Source organism: Bos grunniens, chromosome 19 (genome assembly GCF_055505025.1).
Source record: "Bos grunniens cultivar Pamir isolate PY7600 chromosome 19, Bosgru_T2T1.0, whole genome shotgun sequence".
Lineage (NCBI taxonomy): Eukaryota > Metazoa > Chordata > Mammalia > Artiodactyla > Bovidae > Bos > Bos grunniens.
In genome coordinates, this window is record NC_141183.1 from 40,506,716 (window position 1) to 40,525,763 (window position 19,048).

At 55.7% G+C, this 19,048-nt stretch overlaps 1 protein-coding gene and 1 long non-coding RNA gene across 2 annotated transcripts in view; one reads left to right on the forward strand and one right to left on the reverse strand.

Moving 5' to 3' along the window:
• Nucleotides 1-11,393, forward strand: part of RTN4RL1 (reticulon 4 receptor like 1) — a 74,566-nt gene extending 63,173 nt beyond the window's left edge. The window contains exon 2 of the mRNA XM_086355579.1: nucleotides 8,289-11,393. Within this exon, the coding sequence (XP_086211705.1) occupies nucleotides 8,289-9,616 (1,328 nt within the window). The 3' untranslated portion in view covers nucleotides 9,617-11,393. The remainder of the gene's footprint in view (nucleotides 1-8,288) is intronic.
• LOC147352343 (uncharacterized) overlaps nucleotides 1-14,870 on the reverse strand; it is a 34,371-nt gene extending 19,501 nt beyond the window's left edge. The window contains exon 1 of the long non-coding RNA XR_015146928.1: nucleotides 14,775-14,870. This is a non-coding gene — a long non-coding RNA (uncharacterized LOC147352343). The remainder of the gene's footprint in view (nucleotides 1-14,774) is intronic.
• Nucleotides 14,871-19,048: the final 4,178 nt, after the last annotated feature.

Consider the following 19,048-nt stretch of genomic DNA (forward strand, 5'->3'; position numbering starts at 1 on the left):
AAGAACTGGAAGGCAGATTCAGAAAGGGGTGATCGATAAATAGGACGTGAGTTCTGAAGGCCTTTCACAAACAGCAAGGAAGGAGTGGCTGCTCCAGGGACTCAGAATGAGGGGTCTTGGTGGAGAGCTCTGCACCTGCTTCTCAAAGGCTGGGTTCCATCTGTTTTCCTCCAGGGATTGGTAGAGCAACCCCCGCAACTCCCTTCTCTCACACGCCTTCAGGAGCCCCCTAGGAAGGCATCTCAATGGACACTTGCCCCCTGAGGACTGTCCCAACCCTGCAGAGGTTCCCAGCCCCAGTTATCACACCATAAGGGTGTCAGGGGGCCTGTCTGGTTGCATGTGGGCCTACAGTTTTCTGGGGTTTGTGGGGACAGACAATTGGTTCCAGATGGAGGAGACAGGGCACAGAGCCTTCTCTGAAGCCCCTGGGAAGGGCTGGCTTTCAGAGGCCCTTGTCCTCAGCCTTGGAGTCCTGGAGGCCACAGCCCGGGTTCTGGGGCCCACAGACTGGGAAGCAAATTTGAGTAGCAGTGAACACATATTATAAGCCCCAGGGCAGCTTTGCAAAGTGAAGATAGAGCTCATATGACCAGGGCTTTGTGCAGAGAGCTGGTCATGTGTCGGGGGATGGACTGGGAGAGAGAGCCAAGTACAAAGCTCAAGACCTCGTCCCCCGCCCCGCCCCGCGGCCCCACCCCCACCCCCGACCTGCTATGCCCTGGGGCAGCAAAGGCCTGGCAGGAACTTGAGGTTGAGCCCTGACTTGGAATCTAATCCATCAGGTCCCTCTGCCAGGCCTCTGGGGTCTGGGAGCGCCAGGGTGGGTGGGGTGAAAGCCAGGGTCCACGGGGTAGGGGGCGGGGAGGCAGCGGCTTCCTCTGATGGAGTAGCGGTAACGGTAATGCAGCCCTCAGCCTTGGGGATGCCCAGCCCTCAGCCTTGGGGATGCCCCGCCCTGCAGCCGGTCTGGGTACCAGTTCAGAGCACAGCCTCAGTGAGTGCTGCCAACACCCAAGAAGGCAGGTGCTCTAAGTCCCCATTCCCGGACTGAGAAACTGAGGCTGCAGAGGTTTGGTGGCCTGTCTGAGCTTGTCCAGATGAAACGTGCTGCCTTTGGGACTGGTCCCAGGCCCAGGCAGTTCATGGACACAGAGCTGCCTGTGCCGGCCTCCAGTGTAGCCCCTCACCTCTCCATCCCACTCAGGGACCCCCGCAGTGAGGAGGTGATAAACACGGTTAGGCAGAGGAGAGAGGAGGCTGAGTTTGCTCCAACAAGGCCTCCTGAGAGCTTGGCGGCCCAATTAGCACGGCGTTCCCGGCCAGGCCCGCTCGGGGGACTAGCTGCAGCAGATGAAAGCTGAAAGGTTATTCCAATAAGGTGCCGCCCACTTCCCAGCTGAGAGTGATCCTGGTGTGCTGGAGGGGCTTGGAGTGGGTACATAATTCAGCGTGTCAGGAGGAGAGCAGGAGCTATAGGCAAAGCCAGAGTGGGCGCTGAGATAAGACGGGGATGTCACGGGCGGGCGTGCCTCTCCTTGGAAGAGGGCCCTGCCCCCTCCCTGGGGTGGAGTTCAGGAACGGTCAGGATGAAAGGGCTGGGTGGCCAGCCCCCTCGATGGTCTCCAGAGACAAAGGTGTGCTGAAATATTCACATGCGGGCACGCAGGTATGTGCACACGGCCATGTCCACACACATAGATAAACATACATGTAGATGTGCAGACACTCACACACACACAGGCTCTGTCTAGCCCCCAGGCTGCAGCCACAGGGCCTGAGGTGTGGGTCTGAAGAACGATCGTGCCTCATGCCTGCCTGTTTACTCGCCCCTCATCCTGTGGCCAGAAGTTTTTTGGGGGGGCCATGGCACTCCTGGCCCCCAGATAGGTTGACTGAGATTTGTTTGGGACTTTCAGATATTAGCACTAAAAGTCCTGTGTCCTGGGAAACTCCTGAGTCCCGGACAAACCTGTGCTGGTCGCCTGCCCCAGGCCCCAGGCAGGCCCGGCGTGTCCCCTCCCTCCCCAAGTCCTCCTCTGTCACCTCCGTGCTGGCCAAGGGCCCCTTGAAAGAGAGCCACAGCTGAGTCTCTGCTCACCACGGAGGCCTGTGCACTAATCAAGACCACTATGTTTATTGAGCACCTACTATGGCTTCCCTGGTGGCTCAGAGGTTAAAGCGTCTGCCTGCAATGCGGGAGACCTGGGTTCCATCCCTGGGTTGGGAAGATCCCCTGGAGAAGGAAATGGCAGCCCACTCCAATATTCTTGCCTGGAGAATCCCATGGACGGAGGAGCCTGATGGGCTACAGCCCATAGGGTCGCAAAGAGTCGGACATGACTGAGGACTTCACTTCACTATGAGCCAGGCTCTGGGCCTAGAGTTTTCTTCCTGAGTACCTACTGTGTGTCGGGCACTGTTCTAGGCCCTGAGGGCACAGCAGGGAACACTAGACAAGATCACTCCTCATGGAACTGCCCCTCAAGTGAGGGAAGACAGAAAATAACATCAATTAAAAAGTGACGGGAATTTATTAGGAAAGAAGAAATGTTACGGGGAAAAGTAAAACAGGGAAGGGGTCATTTAAAATAGGCTGCGGGGGGGGGGGGAATTCCCAAGCAGTCCAGTGGTTAGGACTCTGTGCTCCCACTGCTGAGGGCCTGGGTTCCATCCCTGGTTGGGGAACTAAGATCCCACGAGCCGAGTGGTGCGGCCAAAAATATAAATGGATTGAAAGTGTTAGTCACTCAGCTGTGTCCAGCTCTTTGCCACCCCATAGACTGTAGCCCACCAGGCTCCTCTGTCCATGGGATTCTCCAGACAAGAATACTGGAGTGGGTTGCCATGCCCTTCTCCAGGGGATCTTCCCATCCCAGGTCTCCTGCATTGCAGTCAGATTCTTTACTGTCTGAGCCACCAGGGAAGCCCCTAAATAAATAAACAAATATTTTCAAAGGCTGCTGGGGAAGGCTTCCCTGAGCAGGTGACATGGGGAGGGGCTTGAACGGAGAGGTGAGGGCAGGAACCCTGCAGGTGTCCTGGGGCAAGCTTCCAGCAGAGTGGACGGTGCGTGCAGAAGGCTGGAGACAGGATGTGCCCGGCATGGAAAGGACAAGAGCAGGGAAACCCAGCTCCGCCCCGGCTGGCTTCTTTGTCTCCAGAAGTGACCTGGGTTTGGGTGTGGCACAGAGGGGCAGTGCCGTGTGGCTGGAGGCGCCAGTCACTCTGTGAGCACAGGAGGCTTGGCCTGAGGCCGTTATTGGCAACAGAGCCATCCCGTTAGCATCGATTGGCTTAGAGAGGAGCGCCAGGCCAGGCTGGGGCAGCAGCGGGGCCAGGAGCTGAGCCCCGGGCAGGGGGGGCAGGCTGCAGAAGCAGGAGGACTGACCACACGGCTGACCGGTCTCTAAGCCTCCAGAGCCCCACGGAGCTGCCTGGTGGCTCCAGGGGATATCAGCCCACTGGGCTGGCACCCTGCATGGGTGTGGGGAAGGGCAGGCACCAGACTCAGGCCAGAGTGACGCCCGAGACCTTGGGGCCAGGGAGGGCAGACCAGGCCTCAGACGAGGATGCCCTCGCTGTCCTGCTCACCAGCGGTGTGGCCTTGGCCGGCCCCTCCCCTCTGTGCCTCCCACCTGTGGGGTAGCAGGAGGATACCATGTAAGGAACCTGCTACTCGGTTCTGGTACAGGGTTGGGTCCCGTTTGGTTAGCTCCCTTCCCGTTCTGGGGGAAGGGAAGCTGCAGGGCCCCTGAGACAGGAGCAGGGGCCCTATCAGTGGTGCTGGTCCCAGTGGGAGCTCACTGGCTTCCCCAGCCCTGGGTAGCCCTTACCCAGCTTAAGCTGTAGTTACAGCCTCATAGGGAGTTCAGGCTACTTAGAGGCTAAGAGAAGGGCTGCGGTAAGATAGGGCCTGCTGCCTACTTCCCCACCTCAGTACTTTGGCACGTGCTGTCCTCTGCCTGGAATGCCCTTTCCACCCAGCCCAAGAGGTCCAGCCCCTATGGAAATTTTCATAGGCACAGCTTATGAATGGGCTGCTGAGTCTGGGTGAGGGGCCTGCCCAAGCCCAGGCTACTCACCCAGATCCTCACAGGTCCCTGCTCAGCAGGTGAGGGATTTGGGGATTTGAGGCAAAGAAGACATGAAGACTGGCTTCTCAGGTGGCACAGTGGTAAAGAATCCACCTGCCAACGCAGGAGATGCAAGAGATGAGGATTTGATCCCTGGGTCAGGAAGATCCCCTGGAGTAGGAAATGGCAACCTACTCTGATATTCTTGCCTGGAAAATTCTATGGACAAAGAAGCCTGGTGGGCTACAGTCCATGGGGCCGCAAAGAGTCAGACACGGCCGCAAAGAGTCAGACACAACTGAGCGCGCACTCACACACACACACATACACACACACACGGGACTTGAAGACAGTAATGGCTCTCCTTTTCTGCACACCCTTTGTGCTGGCAGGGGAGCAAGAAGACTTCATGGAGGAAGTGGCACAAGGCAGCAAGTGCCTTTCCCATCACACACCAAGGCGCCTACTCTGGGCCTGGCACCTGCTGGACAGTCTGGTATTGAGACCCCCATCTGCTGTGTGTGTGTGCTCAGTCACTCAGTCGTGTCTGACTCTCCATGGGATTCTCCAGGCAAGAATACTGGAGTGGGTTGCTGTTTCCTTTTCCAGGGGCATCTTCCCAACCCAGGAATTGAACCCACCTGCCAAGTTCTTCCCAGGCCCCTCCCTACCCTGGCACTCTGCATACTCCAAGACTTTGGCGACAAGTGTTGAATGGAGGAAGGAATGAATGAGGCTGCAAATCTGTGTGTGGGAGGCCAGGAGGTCTGGGAGCAGCCGAGTAGACGATCAGGTGGATGCCCCTGGAGTAGGCGGAGAGCAGGGGGAGGAAGGGGGAGCAGGAGAGGAGACAGTGGAGGATGAGAGCCAGAGGAAGTCCAGAGTTTGAGTCTGCACCTTACTTTCTCCAGCCCACTCAGGTAGAGTGACCTCCTTGTTCCCCAGGACATGGCAAGGAAGCTGATGGGAGGAAGCATAAGGCTCCTCCACGGAGACTTGTATCCATGCTAATTTGCAATCTTAAAATGCACAGCAAAGGCACCAGTGTCATTGTTAGTACATTAATCAGTAATCAGTGGGTCGGGGCTCCCATGGGCCACACAGAGCGGGCACGGGGGCACAGGAGGAGCTGTGGCGAAGCAGTGCCAGCCTCCCTGGGAAGAAATAGGCAGGGTGATGATCCATGACCAGGGCACATGCTGGCTCAGGCAGAGGAGGCGGGGTAGGCTGGGAGAGCTGGTCCAAGGCCTTGGAGATGGAACCAGCTTCCAGGTTGGAGAAGCAGACTCAGTTGAGACCCACTGCAGTGCCCAGTGGTAGGGAGCAGTGGTCACTGGCCTGGGTCCCCTGGCATCTCAATAGTACCCGAGGATGGAGAGCAGCTCTAAGCATCGCCTGGGGTCCCTGCCTCCTCCTGGGCCCCTCTCAGGGGAACAGCCCCTCTCAGGCTCCTGCCCTGAGTGCCACCTTTATACTCCTTCCCCCACCCACGATATCTGACCGCTCCCACCTGCCAAAATGTGTTCATATGCTGACCGCTAAGGCCACACCTAGATTTTTGGACTTTTGGCTCCTTTACCCAAACCAGGGTCTTTGCCTGGCTTCCCCTGTACCCCAACACCTCCAGCCAGGGGCACCTGCCTAAGGGAGGGGTGTGGCTTTTATGGAGCACCCCCAGCTTCTCTGAGGATGACTTCAGAAAATCCCCACCCACAGCCTTTCAAAGACAGAGCCACAGCAGCAGGCAGAAGGGCTGTCTGCCCCACCCCAGGTCAGGGGGCAGGAAACCTCCTCCCTCACCCCCACACCACACAGGGTGGTTCTGAGGCTCTGAGGAATGTGAGCAGAGCACTCTGTAAACTCTGTAAGCTGCACAAATGTCGGCGGTATTAACACTGAGCCTGCCAGGGCTCAGCCTGCTCCCACTGCGGGCCACGCTCCCTGCCTGACTTAAAGGAAGGAAGTGCCTTGTCTTTGCAGGACCCCAGGGGGTGGGGGTGGGGGTCTTTTGTGGCCCTGTCCTCTTCAGCACAGTGAGCACCCTGAATGTCCCTGAGCTAGGAAGGGGACCCTGGGCTCCCTCATGGTGCCAGGGCGAGGGCGCCTCCCCAGGGCCATCTGGGCCGGGAGGAGGAGCAGAGATGAGCAAGGGGAGATGGGGTGGTGGGCTGTGTGGAAGATGCAACCGGTATTTGCTGGGCCCTCCTCCCAGCCCTGGTGTTGGAGGCTCAAGGCAGTGGGCAGACTCCCTGAGAGTCAGCCTGGGTTTGGGGGCCAGGCTCCTAGGGGGTCCTCCCACTGCAGAGTCTCCTCCTGAAGGGCTGGGGCCCCCTGGCCAGACCTGGAGGTCAGACTCCACTCAGGGAGTGCTGGCCTAGCGATCCTCTCCTACTCTTGTTACACACGGGGAAACTGCGGCTCAAAAGGACCCCCTGCCTGGGGCTGGGGCTGCAGACTGTTCAATGGTGGTGATGACTGTTCAATGGTGGTGATGACTGAAGCGGGGCAGGGGCCACAGAGAGCGTGGCCCAGCCCAGAATGGGAACTCACAGCTGCTCTGCCACCATCGCCACAACTGCCGAGGTCATAATTGCTCTGAAATCGCAACCCAACACAATTATGCAGAAACCGAATTATGTGCGATGATTTTTCTGTGTTGGAAACGTTGTTGAAGCCGGGTGATTACAGGGGGACAGGAAGCAGCTGCCACTCTCTGGGAACCCATAACTCCCAACAGCTGGGAGCTGTCGCTTATTTACGACGCCGTTTCTGGGAGGAAAGAGAGGGTGGCAGGGGTGGTGAGGTCCGCTGGAGCCCGGGCAGGCAGCTCTAGGGCAGCGGCCGGCCCGAGACCGGGAGTAGGGGCCCGCCTGAGAGTGGCCGGGAGGGTTAGTTCTCTCATCCAATATGCTCTGGGTACAGCTGGCAGCCGGAAGAACCAGCCGAGCTGCCCCAGGCACCCAGCTCTCCCCAGAGGCCTGTGATCAGCCAAGCTGGAAGGGAAGGATCAGGAAGCCAACCCCAGCAGGAACGAGATGACGGCCTGGCCCTGCAGGGTGGGGGTCTACAGGCCTAGAGCCGGTCCCCACAACACTGGCGTGTCTGCCAGGCTGCCCGGGGCAGCTGCGACCCTGGAAAAAGGCAGGTAATGACGATCATCCATAATGAGGCTGCTGTGATAATGAGTGCGTGGCTGTTATCCGACCACAGGCTGGACACATCCGAAAATAAATTATTTTAAGGATCCATTAACGAATGCCTAATTAATGCCCAATTAGAGAGAAGCTACAGAGGAAATGCTCTGGACAATCGAGAGGCAAGGCCTGATTTGCAGTGGTAGCCTGGGATCTCCAGAGAGCTGGGGAGAGGGGAGGGACCAGACAGTGGACCGTAGTGAGGGGCAGTCTCTCTCTGGCTACTCCTAGGACCCCAGAACCATCAGTCCTGGTGCCTCCCACAGTCCTCCTCTCTCTCTGTCTCTCCCTCCCTCTCTCTCTCTCACACACGCATACACACACGTGTCCTTTGCAGAGAAAAACTATTATTACTTAGAAATGAGGAATCTTAAGTCATGGGGGATGATGCATGCTTGAGGACGTGGAAGGCACTGTAAATGAGAAATCTTTCAAGATAAAACTTTGGTGACATGCCTGCTCGCTTTGTTTGTTATTGGGAATAATTGAAATAAAAAGACTCTTCAGGAGCCCATATGAGATATTTACTTTGTTAGAACAGGAGCCTGCCCCACTATCTGCTCATGCAGATAAAGGCAAGTAAGTGGCAGAGCTGAGACCCCAGGGGGACAGGACCCCCGAGGCTGGCTGCTGAGTCCACGGGCTGTGACCCCAATCCTAGCCAGGATGACAGGGCCTAAGGGGGCGGGGCTCAGAAGCTGTGGGCGGGGCTAGGGCTTTGCAGGGTGGGGCTAAAGAAGTCCGCCAGATGTAGGGGGACCGCAGCCTCTACACCAACGCACCTCACAACCCAGGCTGGAATAGAAACCCCCAGAAGAGATGGGGCGCCAGGGCATGGGAAGCCATCAGGAGTCAGGGGGCTATGACCCCAGACCCCAGATCGCTGTGTGGCTAAGACGAGGACAGAGCCCCGGTGACCAAGGAGGCTCACATACCCGTGGAGCTCGGCTTCTCTGACCGTCTCCCACGTCCCGGGCAGCCCCCTGTGACCTGGCTGTGCTCTCTCTCTCCCCTCCAGGGTGCTGTGTGGAACTGCTGCTGCTGCTGCTGGCCGGGGAGCTGCCTCTGGGCAGCGGCTGCCCGCGGGACTGCGTGTGCTACCCCGCACCCATGACAGTCAGCTGCCAGGCGCACAACTTCGCCGCCATCCCCGAGGGCATCCCGGAGGACAGCGAGCGCATCTTCCTGCAGAACAACCACATCACCCTCCTCCGGCAGGGCCACTTCAGCCCCGCCATGGTCACCCTGTGGATCTACTCCAACAACATCACCTTCATCGACCCCAACACCTTCCAGGGCTTCGTGCACCTGGAGGAGCTAGACCTTGGCGACAACCGGCAGCTGCGGACGCTGGCCCCTGAGACCTTCCAGGGCCTGGTGAAGCTCCACGCCCTCTACCTCTATAAGTGTGGGCTCAGCGCCCTGCCGGCCGGCATCTTTGGCGGCCTGCACAGCCTGCAGTACCTCTATCTGCAGGACAACCACATCGAGTACCTCCAGGATGACATCTTTGTGGACCTGGTCAACCTCAGCCACCTGTTTCTCCACGGCAACAAGCTGTGGAGCCTGGGCCAGGACACCTTCCGGGGCCTGGTGAATCTGGACCGGCTGCTGCTGCATGAGAACCAGCTGCAGTGGGTCCATCACAAGGCTTTCCACGACCTCCGCAGGCTGACCACCCTCTTCCTCTTCAACAACAGTCTCTCTGAGCTGCCAGGTGACTGCCTGGCACCCCTGGGGGCCCTGGAGTTCCTCCGCCTCAACGGGAACGCCTGGGACTGTGGCTGCCGGGCACGCTCCCTGTGGGAATGGCTGCAGAGGTTCCGGGGCTCCAGCTCGGCGGTCCCCTGCGTGTCCCCTGAGCGTCTGCACGGCCAGGACCTGAAGCTGCTGAGGGCCGAGGACTTCCGGAACTGCTCGGGGCCGGCGTCCCCGCACCAGATCAAGTCGCACACGCTCACCACCACCGACAGGGCCGCCCGCAAGGAGCACCACCCACCCCACCACGGCCCTGCCAGGGACAAGGGCCACCCACACGGCCATCTGCCCGGCTCTCGGTCAGGCTCCAAGAAGCCGGGCAAGAACTGCACCAGCCATAGGAATCGCAACCAGGTCTCGAAGGCGGGCTCCGGGAAGCAGGCCCCCGAGCTGCAGGACTACGCCCCTGACTACCAGCACAAGTTCAGCTTTGACTTCATGCCCACATCACGGCCCAAGAGGAAGGGCAAGTGTGCCCGAAGGACCCCCATCCGTGCCCCCAGCGGGGTGCAGCAGGCCTCCTTGGGTACCTCCCTGAGGGCCTCGCTCCTGGCCTGGATACTGGGGCTGGTGGTCACTCTCCGCTGAGGAAGCGGGGTGCCAGCACCCAGCACTGCTACATGTCCACCAAGGAACAGGATTTCTTTTCTATTTTTACAAGTGGAGGATCTGCTGGGTTTCAGGCAAAGGCTGGTAGAGGCTTCGGCTGCTGTCTGGGCCCTGGCCAGTGGATTATAAACCCAAAGTGTACAGCCCCAAGCAGAGGGGGGTTTAGTGCATCCCACCCAGCTGTTCCCAGCCAGCCCCCTCGCCGAGCAACCATGGACAGCATCCACCCAGCAAGGCAGTTAAAGCCTCAAGGTGAATCCTTCATTAGCAACAATGGGACAGTGCCCCATGGGAGCTGAGCTCTGTGGAATCCTGGTCATTTGGAGATGTCTGAAGGGGCCCCGCCACCCTGGAGGAAGCAGGACTCAGCGAACAGATGAGAGGCTGGGCCCGCCAGCTATGTGGGGGCACGTGAGCAGGTGGCACTTTGGCTCTTGCCTGAGGCCACTTAGTCACCCTGCCCTGAATCCAACCATGTGCCACCTTCAGTCCCTCCTTTGGGGGTAATGCCTCTCATTCCTGATGTCTCAGGCAACCCTGGCAGACCAGGCCCAGCTGCTGGGCTCCAAGAACCAATTACCAAAGGCAAGATCATCAGAGGCTGAAATTCAGAACTTCATCATGTGCAATGGGGTTCTCACAGGAGGTGCAGTTTTATAACTATGTCCACTTATATATATATACACACTCTCTACATATATATACACAAATGCACAGGTCCTTTCCCTAGTCCCTTACCTAACTGTATGTCTCATCATGTTTATAAACTATATGGAAAACTATATCTGCGGAACTAAGGGTTGTATTGGTGATTTCTAGCAAGAAAGGAGTTCTAGGATTTTTGTCTAGAATCCCAACCTGGCAACGGTAGTCCCCGCGTAACCTGGGCTTTTCCCGAGCCTGGGGCCAAAGGGCAGTGGGGAGGGTCAGAGAGAAGGGGATGCCATAAGAATCACTTCAGGGGACCAATATTCTTAGATATTTAGAACATCACCATGTTTTTATATGCAACATAAGACCGTCTGCCACCCCAGCGCACCCTATCACTCCCAGTACAGCAGCAATTGGCATCAGGGTGAGAAGCTAGAAGCAGCTTGTTGGACATCAGGGAGCCAGGCTCTGGGAAGGGGCTGGAAGGAGAAGGGGCAGGAAGGCGATTTGGGTTTCTTAGGCCGGCAGGCGAGGCAGCATTCACAGTGTTAGTCCAACAGGCTGGGCAGTGTCGTCAGCCTAGGGCTTTGCCAGCAACAGTCTGGACAGGCCAGGGAGACTCTGGGCATGAGCCCAGGCCTCCAGCATGGCTCAGCTGCTGAATTTTTCCTTGAGGCTCTTTGGTGGGCGTCCCAGCAAAGGTCCTGGGTAGGGTGGCAGGAGGGTGGCATCAGGCGGCCTTAGCAGAAGGGGAACAAAGAGGGCATTTCAAGAACCATCTCAGGCACTTTTCATTACGGAGGCCCCATCCCTCCTGGACCCTTTGAAGGTGCCCCGGGGACAGGGAGAGTTCAGGGGGGTGGCCAGACTCAGGGGTCAGAAGTGGGGATGTGCAGGGAAGGGAGCAGGAAAGCCCAGAGACAGGGGAGGGGGGCTCAAGTCAAGGTCAGCCATGCTGCTGGCTGGGGTCCGAGCGGGAGCAATTGTTTTTGGCTTTGCACAAACCCGAATTCCCCACCAGAGAAGCTGTGTGTCAGGTGCAAGAAACATTGAATCCAATTAAGAGAGAAAAATAATAATAATAATAAAATTCTCTTGGAAAGAACCCTGTTTCTCAATTCTTAACCCCGCATTCCTAAAGGAGTGGCAGATCCCAGGCTTTCGTGGGGGTGGGCGAGCCTGGTTAGGCTCAGCTCTGAAAACACAAGCACGTTTGTCGGTGGGAGGTGCTGTTTGAAGCAGGGGCACACTGACTCACTGGGACACGTGTGCCTGCACACACACACACACATGCATGCACGCACACGTTCTCGGTTCTTCGCTCTCTGACACAGGATGCGACTTACTTCCCATGCTCTGGCTGCACTGGGTCGGCACCATTTCTGTGGCTGTCCCCAGAGCAGGCTGGCCCTGGATCACTCCTGGCCTGTTCCTAAGAGCTTCACCCGCAGCAGCTGAGCTGTCGATTCTTAAGTGGGCTCTGGGGGGTAGTTGGAAGGGAACTGCCAGTTCCCAGGACCCAGAGGGTGTTCCAGGAAGCCAGAGACTGACTTATGGAATAGTGGATGTGTGTGGGGTCTGGAGGCTGCACCCACCTCCCTGGCTTTGAAGAAAGGAGTGAGTTTCCCCAAATAGAAGAAAGAGGCTGTGTTTCCAGGCCTGGACAAATCCTCCTAATTACAGGGCTGGAAATGTGCCCTAAAGGGAGTCTGGTGGCGGCAGAACAAATTATCTGCGTTTGCTCCCAGTGGTCTGCCTGCTCTTACCCAGGCCGGTGCCAGGCCTAGCTGTCCCCTTTAGAACCTGAGGATGCTGTTATGTTGTTGATTTCATTTCCAACTTTAGACAGCACAGCCCTCGGCGGGAAAATCAAGGGTCCAAGCACTTTATTACATTTTTTTTTTAAAAAGACTTTGTAAGTCCTGTAATATGGGAGTGAAATGTCAGGACAAGAAATGCTAATGTTTTATAAATGATCCACTTCTGTCAAGCACAGCGCAGTCTCTGGTTGCCGACTGTTATTAGAGCTGAGGCAGAGGGGCCCAGGATGCCAGGTGTGTTTCAGCAGCTTGCTCCTCTAAGAGTAGAAGGAATAAAAGCAGCTCTGTGGTGGATGACATCACTTGTCACTCAGTGGCTCATACGCTACTCAGGCACAATGACACCGTTGTGCAGAGCATTGGAGCAAGCTGACACGTTGGGAGCTAAGCCAAGGCCCCTCAATTCACCAGACCCGGCGTCTCTTCTGGGTGGTTCAGGGCAAAGAGGGGTGGGTTCCTGCCCGGAGAGTTCCATCCTCCTCCCAGAGGCTAGGGCCATCCCCCACCCCTTTGTTCCTGGTGGGGCCAGCCCCTCTGCCGTCTTCCCTCATTGCTGTCCCCAGGCCCCAGGAGGGAGCCATCTGCTCATCTGCCACCAGTGGTCTCAGCGTTTCTCTCCACAAGTTCCTCCCCAGACCCCAGAGCTTGGCCAGCTCTCTACCCTTCATTCAACAAGCTTTAAACAAGGATCTACTTATGCCAACTATTGGCCCAGGCTCTGGGGACCTAAAAGTGTGAAGATGTGGCTTTGCCAAAAGGACCTCAGAGCCTAGATGTGGAAACAAGTATGGGATGGGTGAAATCAGAGTGGGACTGGTGTCTCTGTAAGTGCACCCCATTACCACCATGAGAAACTCAGGCAAGGTGGGGGCTGTCAGGGAGGGCTTCCGGGAGGAGGTGACACTCGATGGGTCTCAGAGGATGAGGAGGCAGCCAGAGAAGAGTGTGGGGAGTGTTCCAGGCAGAGGGCTGGAGGCATGCAATAGCACCACGTTTGGGCTATCTGCAACCAACTGTGAGTTGAAGACTGGGAATGCTGTTGGGGGAGGTGTGGGAGGTGAGCCTGGCAAGGGAAAGGCCCAGGGATCCTACTTGGGGAACTTGGATTCTACTCCAAAAGTGTAGGTGTGAGCCCCCTGCCTTGGGGTCCTCGTCCCTGCTCCAGACCCCCAGCGCCTCTGCAAGCACGTGGCCCGCACCCGTGGCACACTTGCCAATGTTCCTCAACAGTGGATTTCATCATCGAAACCTTGCCTCTTCTGCTCAGCCAGATCCTTCCCTTGTGCCAGCAGGCTGGAGCGCTCCCTGGAAGTGTGCCTGGGCCACAGTCCCATTCCCAGACACCTGCTGCTTCCAAGCTCGGAAATACCCCAGAGCTGTTTTATCTCCCAGACTCCTTCCTTCCCTATCCGCAAAGGGCTCACCCCTCAGCCCCTCTCCTCGCTTCCACAGGGCTGCCCAGACACCTCTGCATGCGCTTGCTCCAGCAGACCATCAGTGATCCCCAGAACTCCCCCAGACTGCACCTCCCTTTTTTCCTCTCCTGCTGGGGCTGTTCGTTACCAGGGAGCCAAGAATCCCATTTAGCAAATGTTTACTTGCCACCTAACTAATCACTCAGCACTCTGCCACTATGGCAAATGGGGGGTTCCAGAAGGCCTGTCGGCAGGTTTGAGGGGGCTGGGAGGAGCCAGGAAGGCTTCTTGGAGGACAAGCTGCAGCATCCGGGGTCAGAGAGAACAGGTTTGCTCTGGGAGTGGGGCTCCCTGAAGTCGGCTGGGAGCCTCAGGGATTTGGTGGTTCCCAGCAAATCTGCCCTTGAGTTTCCACCACTCAGACTATCCCCACCAGCCCCTGGGTGGACCTGACTCTGGGACCCAGCTCCTCAGGGGCCTTTTCCACCCTGACCTGGAAGATGTCAGCCTTGCTTTGTGTATCTTCTTTGCTGGATCCACAGCGAGTGTACCTTTTGATGGGATCCCTCTCAATATCTAATGTTCAGCCTCTTGACGCAATTGTGGTAGCATTACAGCTCACCTCCTCCCACCCTGGCTCTCTGGTCTAAGTAGGAGTTTAGCCCATCAGCTATTACTCCCATCCCGTGTTACCAATTCCCCACCATCAGCTTGTAATGGGCCAATTTTCTTTTACCTTCTGTCTACTTGGGAAATATCTCAAGAACCTTTGTGCATTAAAATATCCTTTTCAACTCTACTCGATATCTCTTTCTGCTCCTCTAATTGTCCCTTTTAACTCACTGTGCTTTCAGTATAAATCTCCCCGTCTCCCTTCTTTGCAGGCTGTTAATAAATACAAGCTCTAAAAAAGTATACATAAACATCTACTGTTGGCTAAATAACTCACAGTACAACCAAAAAGCCAGGAAGAAAGGGAGGCTCAGCGTGAGACCTGCCTACCTGTGCTGTCTCTCTGTCTGTCTCTTTTAAGAGGGCCCCTAGAATCAGGGTGGGTTGTGGTCTTAAAATGTCCACTGGGCGAGGCAGCAGAGGATGCCCCGAGGGAGAGCGAGTGCAGGATAACTGTGAGTCCGTGTTGACATGCTCCAAAAGCAATGCGGGAGGGGTGAGAACAAAGGGGACCCTTGTGTGGGTAGCAGTGGCTAATTTAAGTGGTATTTCAGTGAGCCGGCCCACAAGGCCCCTTACCTCCAAAAGAAGTGGGTCAGCCTCCTCCGAGGTACGCCACCCGCCTGCACGGATGTGGCCTGCCCTGCATCTCTCTGCTTTCAGCTCTTATTTCTCATTACAGCTCTCCGTTTCTAAGCACCAGGAGGGTGGGGAAGGCTGTGCCTTTTGTGTCACGGATTCCTGTGTGGCAGCGTGCACATTAATGGCATGTCTGAACAGCAGAATTTGACACTGCTGCTGCAGAGCAGGCTTGGGTCACAGTGCTGTCCAAATTGGTTGAGGCTCCACCCCACCCCCACCTCCTCCTTCACTCAGGCATTTTGGGGAGCCCCTGCCAACCACAGTTTCTGTAGCTCCCTCTCAGAAAATAGAGGAAGCGAGAGATGTATTAAACTCTTCAATCTCTGTAAGTACCATTTCCCAGGAGACAGACTCTAAGGGAGAAGGAAACACAAGTGCTCAGGACCTAGACAGGTGGGAGGCCTCCGAGGCAAGAGGCTCTGGATCACCCAACCCCCCAGCTTCAGGGACGGTCATGGGCAAGACAAGGATGCCTTCCGAGTGGCAGCTGATGAGAGATGGAGGCAAGGCAGCATCCAGGTGTCTGCTCACTGCTCCAGCCAGAGAGAGATGCAAGGGACAGCCACCAAATAAGACGTTCTCAGGGACCAGGGCCGGCAGGCCAAACCCACCAAGGGAACTGTGGTGAGGGGATGGGGTCCCGGTGTGGACTGGCGCAGTCCAAGAGAGACCCCGAAAGACACACACAGTGTCACTTGGAGAGAAAAAACAACCCTCTGGGGCATCATGAAGCCAGAGTCAGAGGCAGGGAAGATGCAGACAGACAGACAGGAGGGTGCAGTAGGGAGAAAACCGCATCTCTCGGGCACTGTGTCCTGTCACCGCCCCTGTGCATCCGAGCATGGGACATTCACATGGTCCCCAGATTGGATGCCCACCACATGCACTGATGAGGAACTTACCTTCCAGCCACCAACATCCCCCTTTGTTTGACTGGGAAAAAAAAAAGTGACAATGTTATTCACTCAGTCATGTCCAACTCTGTGCAACCCTGAGGACTATAGCCTGCCAGGCTCCTCTGTCCATGGGGAGTCTCCACGCAAGAATTCTGGAGTGGGTAGCCATGCCCCCTCCAGGGGATCTTCCCGACCCAGGGATTGAACCTGGATCTCTCCCACTGCGGGCAGATTCTTTGCTGTCTGAGCCCCCAGGGAGGATTACAAGGAGCATAGTCAGGAGCAGGGTGGAGGGGGTTGTCATGTAGACACCACTCCCCGCTGCCCAGGGAGAGTGGAAGGTGGGGTGAGTCCTGCCCACACGCTGGTGACCACTCTTTAGGGACTGGTAGGCATGTGACCAGAGACGGAATCTGGTCTGAGCCCTGGGGGGCAGCATTTCCCACTGAGCTTTGACCCTGAAAGTGCTTGTGTGCCTCCCAGCCCCGAGGAGGCTCCAGCGGACTGAGTCCTGCATCTCCTGGAGGCCGTGTCCATGGGCATGTGGCGGGTGCCTCTCCATATTGGCATTCCGCCCCCACGCTCGGGATCACTGAGGTCTCCAAGGTGTTTTTATTCTTTATCCCAGCGTCTGAGCCTCAGAAGCCCCGAGGTCCCTGACCCCTCGTCTCGCCTGCCGCCCAGAGAGTCTCTCACTGTTTCATCTGTGGCATTTAAAGTGCCACTGAGTGTCTGGCACTTTGCAAGTCTAAGGCACAGGCTCTTCTGAATTTCCACACCAGCCTCCTTTCCCGATGCCACTCCAGGCTCATCTCATCTGTGTCTCTGCTGGCTGTGAACAGAGTTCATCGGAAAGGTGACTCAGACCACCCTGGGGGCCCTACATGCCCTCAGCTCTGTGCCCACAGAGGCAGGAAGGGTGGAGACTGGATATCTTGGGTGGAAGGTGCTGTAGGAGAGGCTGCTGTGGACTCCACACCCCCAAGCTGTCCCCGATCGGCTGGACCTGTCCTGCGGCGGCCCTTCCCCACTCCCTAGACCAGACGAACATCCCTCCTGGCCTCACAGGTGATGCTCCCAGGACAGGGGTGGGGGGCTTCTCCCTGCAACCATTCTGCTGTCTTTGGAGCGCCTCTCTCCTTCCCTACCAGCCCAACACTGGGCCCAGCCTGGCCTTGGTCTCGCCAGCGGCCACCACTCCCCTCAGCCTCCTCACTCAGGGACAGCTTCATCTCTCAGAGTTGCTGACCCACTTCAACCCATGAGGCCAGCTCCAGCAAGGCCATGGCCCTGTCTTCTTGGGAATCTTTCCTCCACATCTGTTTTTCTCTCCTAAGACCAGTGATGACTGACAACAAAAAAGCAACTTAGAACTGGGTGGAATTTCAGAGTTTTTTAAAGTCCCCTTATAGACACAACCTCAGAGTTAATTGGGAAGTGTCACCTCTGAGGAGAGTGGATCACAATCCCCATTTTGCAGATGGAAAAAAATAGTCTCCTGATAATTCAAATCCATGCGTTTGAGCCCAAGACTGGGGTCTTCCCCAATACAGCTCTGGGCTTTCTTCCCCGAGTGGAAGACCCCCTCCCACATGACCCAAGGCTAAGAGTGGGAACAACCTGTGTGGGGTGGGACTCAACTCTTTCTTCCCACCCTCAGGAATTTTACCCTCAGAAGAACTGATTTGCAGAATCAATCAAAAGGCAGAATCTTTCCCTAGAGGTTCTCTCTGCATTCCTGACCCCCTAAACTTTCCCAAACTGGGTCACTGGGATTGCCAGTGACTGGAGGAGCTGGCAGACACCCCCACAAGTACCGGGGTACAGTTACAACGAACTCCCACGCTGGCACGGTTATTTCTCCAATTTCTTTCTTTTTTTGTTTTTTTTTTAAATAATTTTATTTATTTATCTTTGGCTGTGCTGGGTCTTCGTTGCTGTGCGGGTGTTTTTCTCTAGTTGCAGAGAGTGGGAGCTGCTCTCTAGTTGCGGCGAGCAGGCTTCTCATGGGGGTGGCTTCTCTTGTTTCGGAGCATGGGCACACGGGATTCAGTTTTTGCAACATATGGGCTCAGTAGTTTTGGGTCCCGGGCTCTAGAGCACAGACGCGGAAGTCGTGGCACATGATCTTAGTTGCTTCACGGCATGTGGGACCTTCCCAGACCCAGGATCGAACTCGTGTCTTTTGCACTGACGGATTCTTCACCATAGAGCCACCAGGGAAGCCCCTCTCCAGTTTCTTGACAGTGGTCTCTGGGTCCCCATTTCTGAAAGGACCCCACATATTGATAGTAGGGCAATCCCACTAGTAAAGGCAGAGAAAGAAGAGCCTGCCCCATGTTCCTTTCCCCTGCAGGCAGCTCCCGCCTTGTACAGGAGGACAGTGGGTAAGAGCCACTCAAAGTCGACAATTAGACCTGCGAGAACAATGTGGAGGTCCCTATGTACAAACAGAAAACAGGTACCTTCCTAGCTGCTCCTCTCAAGTGCCTGCATTTTTTATAATTTTTTGTGCTTTCGGTATTTTTTTGTTTTATTTTTTGGCCACATAGCACAGCATGTGGGATCCTAGTTCCCCAATCAATGATCAAACCTGTACCTCCTGCAGTGGAAGCAGAGTCTTAACTACTGGACCACCACGGAAGTCTCTTCAGTATTCATTTTTTTTAATTCATGTATTTATTTGGCCGCACCGGGTCTCAGTTGCAGCATGTGGGAACCAGTTCCCTGACCAGGGATCGAACCTGGGCTCCCTGCATTGGGAGCATGGAGTCTTAGCCATTGGGTCACCGGGGAAATCCCCCTTCAGCATTTTTGATAATTTATTTTTGGCCTCTCCTCAGAGCTTTGTTGAGACTGTTTTGGACATTTAGATTTTCTTTTCATTGTTTTTGTTCATTTGGAAAATTAACTTACCATCATCATAATATTTTCAGTCAAATATATCTGCTTTTTGTTTGTTTGGAGTATTTTCATGAATTTTGAAAGTTTGGTTCCAATATTAAATCGTCTAATAGAAAATTGGCTAAAACATGAACAGGCAATCACTAGCTCAAGTAATTTTTCGTAGATGATAGTATATTTTTTTATAATTTATCTTGGTGAAATTTTTTTCCATTTTTAAAAAACATTAAAAAAAAATAATATAGGTTCACAGAAGTTTCCCATCCCCTACCCCACCACAAAAGGGTACAAGGAGGTCCAGTATAGACTTCACCTGGTTTACCCCAATGGTAACATCTTATATAACTTCAGGTTATTTTGCTTTTTCAATTCTAAATTTATTTTCAATTCATGCTATTACATATTTAGGTA